At 37.8% G+C, this 12,813-nt stretch overlaps 1 protein-coding gene across 3 annotated transcripts in view; it reads right to left on the minus strand.

Annotated features, from left to right (window-relative positions):
• LOC101739666 (protein eva-1) overlaps positions 1-12,813 on the minus strand; it is a 106,899-nt gene that overhangs the window by 5,109 nt on the left and 88,977 nt on the right. For all 3 annotated transcript variants that reach the window (XM_021347816.3, XM_012691013.4, XM_062673299.1), the window contains exon 7: positions 9,317-9,409. In XM_021347816.3, the coding sequence (XP_021203491.2) occupies positions 9,317-9,409 (93 nt within the window). The remainder of the gene's footprint in view (positions 1-9,316; positions 9,410-12,813) is intronic.

Consider the following 12,813-nt stretch of genomic DNA (forward strand, 5'->3'; position numbering starts at 1 on the left):
ATACTTTTCTTGTATAAATCCCTTGTAAGAGCAGTACATTCGAAAGTATAAAAGAAGAATTACTTCAGAGAAGCTTTTATTATAACATTGAATCCTTCTGAATTGCGTAGAAGGAGTCTGCGATATTGGAAAATAGTGGGGGCGAATCAAACGGGTTCTGAAAATGAATAGTGTACTAGAACGTTCCACGCATTATCTAGACACGAACAATCGCTACGTGAAAAAAAAAAACGTTGACTATAGCAGATTTTTATTTGTTTACATTTTTTTTTTTTTTTTTTTTTTTTTTTTTTTTTTTTTTTTTTTTTTTTTTTTTTTTTTTTTTTTTTTTTTTTTTTTTTTTTTTTTTTTTTTTTTTTTTTTTTTTATTGCCCTTGTAGGCAGACGAGCATACGGCCCACCTGATGGTGAGTGGTTACCGTCGCCCATGGACTTCAGCAATGCCAGGGGCAGAGCCAAGCCGCTGCCTACCGCTTAATACTCTCCACAAGCCTCGTTTGAAGAAGGACATGTCATAGCGCTCGGGAAACACCGTGGAGGGGAGCTCATTCCATAGCCGGATGGTACGTGGCAAAAAAGACCTCTGGAAACGCACTGTGGATGACCGCAGTGGCTCCAGGTAGTATGGATGAACTCTACTCCGGTGGCGGGCGGTGCGATGGTAAAAACGAGATGCCGGTATCATCTCGAACAATTCCTCAGAGCACTCCCCATGGAATATACGGTACAAAATACAGAGGGAACCGAAGTCCCTCTGCAGACCCAGAGGCTCCAAACGATCCGTGAGAATGGGATTATCGACAATCCGAACGGCCCTCCTCTGTATGGAGTCAAATGGAAGAAGCTGGTATTTGGGAGCCCCGGCCCAGAGATGGGAGCAGTACTCCATGCGAGGCCGGACTTGTGCTTTATAAAGCAAAAGCCTTTGTCCAGGCGTGAAGTACCGCTTCGCTCTGTTGAGGACTCCCAGCATTTTGGACGCCAACTTGGCTTTGCCTTCCAAATGACTCCGAAACTGGACATCGCTCGAAATGTCGACCCCAAGTATCCCAATACTCTCGGAAGGTTGCAGGGATACTCCTTGGAATTGCGGCGCCATGACAAAGGGGTCCTTCTTCGCAGTGAACGCGCAAACTTGTGTCTTTAACGGGTTGAATTGAACCAAGTTCAATTCACCCCATTTGGAGACTCGCCCCAGAGAGTTCTCCACTTCAGACACAAGCTTTGATCGTCTCTCTTGCACCACGCTCCGAGAGAGACTCTGATGGCCGATATATCGCGCATCCCCCGTGCTGTCATCCGCATAGCAATGCATGCCATCAATAGACAGCATGTCATTGATATACAGGATGAAAAGCGTGGGGGAGAGCACCGAACCTTGTGGAACGCCAGCGTTAATGGTCATGGTATCAGAACAGTCACCGTCTACAACGACCGTGATGCTCCGCCCATCCAAAAAGCTAGCGATCCACTTGCAGAGACCCTCGGGGATTCCGTAAGATGGTAGCTTCGACAGAAGTGCCCTATGCCAGACCCTGTCGAAGGCCTTCGCAATATCAAGGCTCACAGCAAGAGCCTCGCCCTTGCTCTCCAAGGCTTCAGCCCACCTGTGAGTAAGGTATACAAGAAGATCGCCAGCTGAGCGACCGTGACGGAAACCGTACTGTCGGTCACTGATCAGCTGGCGATCCTCCAGCCTCCTTACATGATCCTCCTTACATAGTGATCTCTGAAGACTTTGGGGATAAAGACCCAAAAAAAGAATCCATCAATTGAATAAAAAATATATAAACTGGAATAAGCACATTGCAGCTGTCAGGTGGGAGGATGAGGAAGATTCATTTCTACCTAGAATCAATGTATCCCTCCACAGCCCGTTTCCAGAGATATTTTGGCAGGTATTATCCGGCTTTGGAGTGAACTTCCCTCCAAGTTATATCCTAAGTACATATCTTTCTTCCAGCGAGGCTTGGAAAGAGTTTTCAATGATAAGCAGTAGTTTTAGTTGCGCCCTTTGGATTGTAGCAGTCTGCGAACGACGATGACCACGTACCATTAGGTAGGCCGTATGCTCGTCTGCAAAGGACGTACTAAAGAAGAAGACCATTACAGGCAGCGTCAAGTAAAAAGTTAAAGCATATTTGCGTGCAATTATGCAAACGGTCCTCTCTGTAATGTCTTTATAAAATTCAAGTTACATATAATTTATATTCGGTAGAAGTATGAAAGATTTTCAAAAATAATCCATTTCTTATCGCAAATGACAATGCGATCTGCGATGCTGACGATCGTTCAGCTTGTGCGGTGCCCACTTACAAGTTTTTTTACGTTGTTTTGATGCTAACGCTAAAAGCTGCTAGCGGTAGGTCAATGGTTGATTGAGAAGCGTCAGCTTCCACTCTCACCTTTAATTTGTTGTTGTTGATTTTAGTTTACGAGCAACCATGGTGTTCGTTATTGAAATCCAAATTTCTACATATTTCAGAACATTCGAACCAATAAAACGAGTTCTGCGTTCGTTTATAGGGTTCACTCTGTACACGTCATTAATGCTGTGAGCCATTTGTGCGGCATTCCTAACGCGACCGAACTCGTAATCCATAAGTACAAGTAATTTTATCGTGTCGATATCAAATGTAAAGAAAAAACAACACTCGCACTCGGAAATAAATATAAAAAAATATAGTGAATTTATTCCATTGAGAATAGAATTCCAAATTTTTTTTATTTGTTCCTTGGTAATAAAATTTAATGGCCAGCCATAAAAAAATATGTTTCAAATGGCGAATATTGTAAAACGGTAACTTCATTAGATAAATGCCTATTATTATAACACGAATAAATTTCTTGATTCGGCTACTTGGTAGACAGGGAATAATCAGCTTGTTAAGCCTACTACGCCTTATTATTTCAGCTTAGAATAATTAACTTTCATTATGACTGAAGTTTGGCACAACGTTTTTGATTCAGCTATTTAAAAAAACAGGAAATTTTTCAGCCTAATGTTTTAGTTGAAGGCTGATTTAATACGAATTCCCTTTGATGGAGTCAAGGTATTATTGGATCGGGCAATTTACCGAAATGAGCGAACCTTTATCCTGTTAAAAATAAAGTACTCAGAGAAGATTTCAAAGAGTTTTCCTCGAACAATCGTGAATGATGAAATGTCAAAATATTTTATTAATGAATAAAAAAATACATAAAATTCAGTAAGCATCATTAGTTCGAATGAAGTATTATATTAAAGTAGCATTTCAATGGAAAGTAGAAAAAATCAGGCTGGGAATAGAAATGAAATGTCTAACAAAAATACTTCATTACTAATAGGTTCTGAATATGAAGCATCACGGGCGGACGCTGTCTCTAAAGGAAGCTTTTTATCCGTTAATCCGTTTTTAGACTGACAAAGCAAAGAACCACCCTGACACGGAGCAAAACAAATCCTGGTAGATTGCACGCGTCCAAATTAAGAGGGGATTAAGCAAATTTCTTCGCTTGTTCCATTCAAGGGATCTGGTATTACACTCCGTGGAGATAATTTTAATTTTGGATTACCGCGTATCAATTGTAGATTATGTGAATGTGAGTTGTTGGATCGCTTGTGGATCTTTAGATTGTATTATTAGGGATTTTCTTTATTAGTACAGTCCTTGGTTAAAAATAAATTAATTTGTGGAATCAATTGTGGCTGTTTTTTTTTATTTTTTAGGCTGTTATGCGATACTATTAAGACTTACACCTCTCATAACTCATGTCTCTGTGGGTGGGTAGTGATATTGACAACGCGAGATTCTTTAATTAAATTTAGAAGACTGACTTAATTAATAAACACCACCAAAATTGGATTGGATAAGCTTACTTTTCAATTCAAGACTATTCTCCAAAGTCATTCGGCTATTTCCCTAATATATCTCCGTTTATTTTTTCTGTCGTCTTTCCTTTCATGTCCTTCACAAAGATAACTCGTAGTGATATTGCTACTACACCGTATATTAATCATTAAATAATATTTAGCACAACAGATATGGAACTATCTGTATTTTCTTCTAATGCTGAACGATCATCTGTATAGTATTAGAAAGATAGACTATTGTATGTTTATCTTTGAAGTCGTCGTGGCCTAAAGGATAAGACGTCCGGTGCATTCGTTGTTGCGATGCACCGGTGTTCGAATCCCGCAGGCGGGTACCAATTTTTCGAATGAAATACGTACTTAACAAATGTTCACGATTGACTTCAACGGTGAAGGAATAACATCGTGTAATAAAAATCAAACCCGCAAAATTATAATTTGCGTAATCACTGGTGGTAGGACCTCTTGTGAGTCCGCACGGGTAGGTACCACCGCCCTGCCTATTTCTGCCGTGAAGCAGTAATGCGTTTCGGTTTGAAGGGTGGGGTAGCCGTTATAACTATACTGAGACCTTAGAACTTATATCTCAAGGTGGGTGGCGCATTTACGTTGTAGATGTCTATGGGCTCCAGTAACCACTGAACACCAGGTGGGCTGTGAGCACGTCCACCCATCTAAGCAATAAAAAAAAAAAAACTTCTCATTGTATTTGTAATCAATTACATATGTTTTGGTATTGGCAATAAACTGCTATTTTGTTCTTCATTTACTAAAGCAGACTGGCTAAAGTTAATGATTTTGTTCTCATAATAACGCCTGCAATATTACACGGCGTAAAACACGAGGCGTTCTTTAAAAAAAATCAAATTCATTTTATGCTTTCACAGCAAGACTTGGCTCGGCTCCCGGTTCCTACGAGAGCCCCGTTGTTGTAGCGCACAATTTGTCATGTCCCGAACATGCGACACTTAAAATGGGACAATATTAAGGAGAACACGACCTTTTGGACTATTGCCTCAATTATGCGTCGGTTTGATAAAGTAAAAAGGAATATGAATTTCGAAATTGTTAGGCAAAATGTGTTTTGCGACAGAAATTTAAGTTAGTAACTGTAATGCATGAAACTATACAAACTAATGTTTAATTTCTATCGCTTCGTTAGTGTAGTGACCATAATTTTGTGCTTAGATTTGTTAAACTTTATTAAGGATTGTTGAATTAGAGCTTGGATTGGCACATTACCCTAATTCTATAGGTACCGTCACCCTGCTTATTTCTGTAGCCAATCAGTTATGCTTTCCGGTTTGAAGGGTGGGACGTCATTGCACTATATCATTTAGACCAAGACCTCATGTTTCAAGGTCGGTGGTGGTATTGTCATTGATATTTCTATAGGCTCCAGTAACGACTTGACACCTAGCGGCTTTGTTGAACCATCAATATAATCTAAATAAATAAAAAGTCTGATTTTTTTTGTCGTGACAACTGCAATCTTTATAATTCTTTATAGACATTCAATTTATAAACAATCTTTTAAATACTTTAACCAATTGAAAGCGTAAACTCTTCTCAATCGAATATAAATAATTTATTTATTTTTAGCATACATAAGACTAACATATTGTTTATTTATGCTGGTCAAGCTATAGTACCCGAAGAAGATGTAACTTAGCGTTCTGTATGAAGTTAGGCAATATTTACGTCGTTACGTTTTAAGATTTCGTATAACTAAATCTAAGAGCCTGATTAGCTCTTACATTTACAGAAGCGATAACTAAGAACGCTTATCCATATATTAGTTCATGAAGATATAGTTCCTCTCTGAAATGTTGTTTTAGAGTTGTTTACAGCAATGCGTGTTCGTTCACACAACATCATCCCGCCAGTAAAGTAGACCGAGCGAGGCTAACGCTACAAACTTAAGCAACGTTGTAATTGTCCGAGTGGATGAGCACTGGGGGACTGTATGTATCAGCCACTGCATTTTATGTCAACAATATTCAGAGCGTTTTCATGTGAAATAGAAATTCAAATTAGTGAGTTCGCGTTTGAGGGCGGGAATGCGACATAAATTTTAACTCTTTGGAGAATAAATGAAGCTTCGTGTTTTCGATTTGATTTGATTTGATTTGATTTGATTTGTTAGCAACACCGTCAGTTTGAGCCCCGTGAGCTCACCTGCTAGTTAAGGCTACCCTAGATTAGCTTCTAAAGGCTATCAGCTTAGGTAGAAAAAAAAAACGAAATTATTATTCCCTTATTAGGTAGTCTATACCTATTTTTGTTCCATTTTGAAACTGGTAAAAAATGTTGAGAACGCTAAGAGTGTACTGAATTTAAAGTACTATTCATAATCATAACAGAAGTAGATATTGTAATAATAAATTTACCTATTCGTGTGAAGATAATGTAGGTAATGACAAAGTGAAGGTTTTATGCAAAGCGACTGTCATTGCTTGATAAACCGACGATATAAAATTATTCGAACTAGTGGTCCCGCAGTAGTCGAAATTCGACTATAATTAATTGGAATTGTAAGTTTGTACACTATTATGATTGTATTTTATACTTCTATAATCACAAATTTCGCCAAGACTATACTATAAAAAATATTAACAAAGACAAACAATATGTAATCTATTCTCAATTTGACAACAGACGTCAAGAACAAAAGTTTGACAATAAATGGTATGCATGCGTGTGTGCGTCAAATACATGGTATGTAGTGTGTGTAATGCTTTCTTTATTGATTTAATGTATCTTTTATGCATAATTTTAAAAAAATATTAGCATTGTGCACTTCTTTTCTATATTCTCTATAAGTGTGGAAAATTTCATACTCCTCCGTCCGCGCAATTTTCGTAAAAAGGGATACAAAGTTTTTGCTTCACGTATTAATATATAGATATTGTTGTCGGGAATTATTAATATGTACGTCTCTGGTAGGTTATCTTGTAAATCAGATTTTTACTGCTTTTCTTCTATACACAGCTACCACTATAATACAATATAGCTAGCTTCGACCTAATGTCTTAAGGAGGATGGCGACATTCGTGATATATCAATCGGATCTGGTAAACATTTAATATTAAGTGCGCTGTTAGGTCCTTCCCGATTATTGTTTTTCATTTTTTTTATTGCTTAGATGGGTCGACGAGCTCACAGTCCACCTCTAGTTAAGTGGTAACTGGAGCCCATAGACATCTACAACGTAAATGCGCCACCCACCTTGAGATATAAGATCTAAGGTATCAGTATAGTTACAACGGCAATCCTTCAAACCGAAACGCATTATTGCTTCACGGTAGAAATAGGCAGGGTGGTGGTGCCTACCCGTGCGGACTCACAAGAGGTCCTACCACCAGTTTACTTACTAGATAGTAATATTTTTTTTGTTTAATGCATAAATTAGTCAATCATCGTTTATTTTCTTCGTATTGATCAACAATATAATGACTCAAAAAAATAGGTACGACACAAAAAATAGAATTCAATCATTTTAGAGTAAGCTGTGATGAGCCAAATCCACTATAAAGGGGTTTACGAACGAAAAATTGCTTAGATCCGATTGAGAAAAAAATTATCTAAGAAAAGCCCAGCTTAGTTCGTGTATCTCTCGAGCTGTTTGAGCCTAGATACGCTATTCACTGAGATATCTTAAGCGTGATGCTCTAAGCTTTGATATCCTTAGGTCCGGTATTCTAGTCCCTTCGAGATAGCTGTCTTTAAATTCCATGTACTCAATGTATGTGATCTTTAACATTGGAGTACATAACTTTAAAATATAATAACATGATTACCAATGTATTAACGAATTCAGTTTGCTTAGTGCGAGTTATTTTAACGTTCGCGATATCGAAAAAGTTAACTTAAATTTGTATGCGTTTGCCTACGTTTGCGGCTAGGGTCGCTGTTCCAACTGCATACAAAATTGAGTTAACTTTTACGCTATCGAGAACGTTAAAAAACTCGCACTAAGCACACTGATTGGTTAGGGATTCATGTATATCTTTTGCTAATGTGGTTTCAACACAAAACCTCGGGATAAAAAAGGAGCTTATTAGTTAAAAAGATGAAGAGATAATTTTGGAAATGGTTACAGATTTAGAAGTAAGACAGTAAGAGCCCGTATGTACGCATACCTTGTAAGTTTTCAACAAACCAATCCATCTGGCTTAAAGTATGCCTATTAGATGCCTATAAAGATTACCATTAGTTCAATGAATTGAAATGAATTTGCCAATGTCACAATAAGGACACGATCCTCGTGCGATATATTTACGATACAGGGAAACAGCTAACAAATTGCATTTCTTTTAATCGCCCCATTTTGGAACTTAACCGTTTCTTTTGAAATGCTTTTTGAACTCTTTTCTGAGTAGCCACAAGTATCCTTACTGTTTCGAGGGAGGTGTTTAGATTAAGTTCAATCGTGGTTAAATGGTTTCGAGGAAATACTTTTATCTCTCCTACATTGCTTACGATCGTTCGAGACGATGTTATAATGTTTGTGGAAGCACTAACACGAGGGAAGTCGAGTGTCATTTAAGATTCTTTGTAAACGTCTTGTATTATATTTTTTACTTTTTTTAAATTATTCGAATGTAATTTAATCTGTAACACGCACTTTCTTTGAAGCTGATTCACAAACTAACAACGCAAACATATTTTAGTTTATATGAAGAAGTGTCTTAGATAAAAACAAAAAACTTCAGAGGTGTCAAGGTACACCCGGATGGAACGAAGTTCCTTTCGATTAATTAGTGAAGGAATTGTAATTTTTTTTTAAAGTTATAATAATAAATTACGGCATTATGAAGAAGAAAAAAACAATACTATGAACTAAATTACTATTGTTGAAACGCTATCTCGAGAAACTGTACTCATTACGCGGACCAATCGGATACGAGCAATGTCACGCGATAAGCGCCTACACGTTGATTGGTCAGAATGACGGATCTAAAAAGTGTCGTGACAACTTTTCGTAAGAATTTTTTCCGTCTAGCCCCCTTTCACAACGCGCGATAAGGAACTTCGTTCCAAAAACCTATAAGAATTGTGTAATGTTGTAGGGACCACAAATGTCCACAAAATATGTATGTGTTAGCGATATTTATATTGCAGTGATGCTACGTGAGTCTCGGGATTCTCGGGCTGTCGATAGCTCGTGAGGTTGTAATCCCAATATACGTTAGTAACTTAACTGAACACGTGTCTCATTAAGCCTTGCCCGATATAGAGACTCAACACTGGTGACCTCGACGTGATTTGAGCACGCAAACTTCTGATCTGGAGTCAGATGATCCTTGCCCGATAAAAAGACTCAACAATGTCTTTCAATAACAGTTCTCTATTTGTCGGTTCTTATGAGTCCGCGTGTGTTCGAACTTTACCGTTCGACATAAAAAAAACTTAGGATAATTTCGCAACTAGCTCTATTTTTTTAACGAAAAAAGCACTTACCGACATCTTCGTGCTCGGGATCGGAAACATCGTGAGCAGCCTCGTCCTCTTCAGGGGCACTTTCGTACCTCTCTTTGAGAACTGTACGCGGAACTGCAAACGAAAATCCTCTTTAGTGTTCGTTGATAAGATCCATTTTAACGTAGCAAATAAGTCGAGTGGACTCATTAAGGGGATGTTAATTTTAGATTTTTAGGGTGTTCCTTGTTTTAAGTGTATTTTTGTGTTCTGAAGAGCGACAGACGTACGGTTTCTAGTATGGACGGGCGGCTCTCTAAGAACTCGGTTTGTTATCTGTTTTTTTTTTAAAGATCCTCAAGATAGACTGTCAGCTTTTTTTTTCATTTTTTTTTAATATTCCTTCACGGTTTTTAATTATTATTGTTTATAGAGATGTAATTATTTTTTTTTACTGCCCTTGTAGGCAGACGAGCATACGGCCCCCCCGATGGTGAGTGGTTACCGTCGCCCATGGACTTCAGCAATGCCAGGGGCAGAACCAAGCCGCTGCCTACCGCTTAATACTCTCCACAAACCTCGTTTGAAGAAGGATATGTCATAGCGCTCGGGAAAAACCGTGGAGGGGAGCTCATTCCATAACGGGATGGTACGTGGCAAAAAAGACCTCTGGAAACGCACTGTGGATGACCGCAATTCGGAATTGAATTTCTGATCAACTAATATTCATATATGAAATGTGTTACTTTACTAAAATTACATTTTTTTATTCACTAATAACAAAAATTCGATTTACGACATCATTATTGTAATTTAAATTGAATATTAAATGAGTCAGTGCAATCAAATTAAGTACAAATATAATATAGCATATTAAACATGAATATTTGGAATAGATTATATTATTTCAACACATCATTCAATTGTATGTAAGTTCTCCAACTCTCCAAACCGTAGTTCGCATAACGTAAGCACGGCAGAAATAGGCTAGACGGGGCTACCTTGTGCTTTTTACTATTACTAGCGACCCACCCTCGCTCCGCTTCGGAAACTATAATTTATTATTAACTTCTCCACTATATAATGGATGTTATTATACATGTAAACCTTCCTCTTCAATCACTCTATCTATTAAAAAAAGCTGCATCAAAATCCGTTGCGTAGTTTTAAAGATTTAAGCATACATAGGGACAGACAGATATAGGGACAAAGAAAGCGACTTTGTTTTATACTATCTAGTGATATGCTATTTATAATACGTCCTGCCTAAATTAGCTAAGCAAATAATAAAACTCAAACGATTCAAATCAGGAAAACGAATTCAAAGCCGAAAATGACCGGATTAAGAATACGTATTTTAAATTCAAATTATCTTGATACATTCCCGGATCCGGATCAATTGAACGCGGAGATCTAGTTCGCAGACTAAGCTGACGTTGTGAAATCGAGCGAATTACGGCACGCTTCCACGGATACAGACTTATTCAAGGTGAGTGACGTCATTAAGGACGTGGTCTTTATTGATTTCATTAACCACTTCAATGAGGCTCCATGAGCGAGTCTATCCATCACAAGTAATTTGAAATGGGAATCGCGAATTCGAATAAGCTAAGAATATATTTTGGGATAGGGAATAAATAGCAATAATGGGTTTGCCCTGGTTGGTCCACCATTTTTTAGAATCGCACATGCCGTGAAGTTGTAAATCATTTCGATTTGGAGTAAAGCATTTTGATTTGAAGTAAGGCACAACCAGTATCGTATATCGGTTGTGCCTTACGGTTCTTCCGATTCTTCAACCTTACCGTTCAAAGTGACCAAAGGTATAGCCGGTAGCTACATAAAACAGCTGTCATAGAAGAAAATATATTCCACAAATGCCTTTTTTTATTGCTTAGATGGGTGGACGAGCTCACAGCCCACCCGGTGTTAAGTGGTTACTGGAGGCCATAGACATCTACAATGTTAATACGCCACCTACCTTGAGATATAAGTTCCTACCTTGAGATATAAGTTCCTAGGTGGTACCTACCCGTGCGGACTCAAAAGAGGTCCTACCACCAGTAATTACGCAAATTATAATTTTGCGAGTTTTGATTTTTATGACACGATGTTATTCCTTCACCGTGGAAGTCAATCTTGAACATTTTTTGAGTAAGTATTTCATTAGAAAAATTGGTACCCGCCTGCGGGATTCGAACACCGTTGCATCGCTACATACGAATGCACCGGACGTCTTATCCTTCAAAATCGAGCCTGAATCGCACTAACGACATTTTCAAGATTAAGTTGCATACATATGTAAATACATAAAAGTTCCAGACAATAACATTCGCGTTTTCAGTTTACCGAGCAATTTCATCCGTATCGTAAAATATTTTCCCTTTGACGTTTACTCTCAAAGAAGCATTCGCTAACCGCTTAAAATCAAATGGGCCGTGTGCCCGTTAGTCCATCTAAGCTAATTAAAATAAAACTAATCTGTGTTTACTTACTTAAAAAAATAGCAGTTTCTCCGTAATTTTCAAACGTTGTTTTTCCACAAAATACCAAATCGAATTAAAACTATTGAAACAATTATTATCAGCTCGCAAACTTTTCAAGCGTAAACGCGCTTAATGTTGTGAAAACAACGATATAATTTATTATTTAAGTGAGAATTTTTGTAACAAAAATAGTTGTCGAACAAGTTTTAATAAAATACATTTTATTCGAGTTAAACTTTCGGATTAGATTAGTTATAAAATTTTCTATGTAGGGAAATTGTCGCTTAGACGTGTGTATGTGTGTGTGTGTGTGTTTTTATTTTTTATTGCTTAGATTGGTGGACGAGCTCACAGCCCACCTGGTGTTAAGTGGTTACTGGAGCCCATAGACATCTACAACGTAAATGCGCCACCCACCTTGAGATATAAGTTCTAAGGTCTCAAGTATAGTTACAACGGCTGCCCCACCCTTCAAACCGAAACGCATTACTGCTTCACGGCAGAAATAGGCAGTGTGGTGGTACCCACCCGCGCGGACTCATAAGAGGTCCTACCACCAGTAATTACGCAAATTATAATTTTGCGGGTTTGATTTTTATTACACGATGTTATTCCTTCACGGTGGAAGTCAATCGTGAACATTTGTTGAGTACGTATTTCATTAGAAAAATGTGTGTCATAGTTTACGTAAATATCTTATCCGATTTGCTTGTGCTTCGCCGAGGAAGTCATTCACGAATTGGTATTGGGTGAGTCCATTAAAAAAAAGAGTTACGCACCCTTTTGTCTATTCCATTATTATGTAGTGGTTATTTATAAGTCTACGCATCTCTACGGATAAACTATGCGGGTATTGTCTTGTGTGCAGTATATATTTCATGCGATGGGGTCTGAAAAATTCTTTTCAATTATAAAATTTTCAGATTTATAGTTTCAAAATTTGCGTATTAGGCATTTTTCACTAGAAAGGGGCATTTATCATCTAAATCGTTGCAACTTTCGCATTTCGGAGATTAGTGATATTCGCATCCTAAATGCACAATTATTAGATGG

The sequence above is a fragment of the Bombyx mori genome, chromosome 17 (assembly GCF_030269925.1).
Source record: "Bombyx mori chromosome 17, ASM3026992v2".
NCBI classification, from domain to species: domain Eukaryota; kingdom Metazoa; phylum Arthropoda; class Insecta; order Lepidoptera; family Bombycidae; genus Bombyx; species Bombyx mori.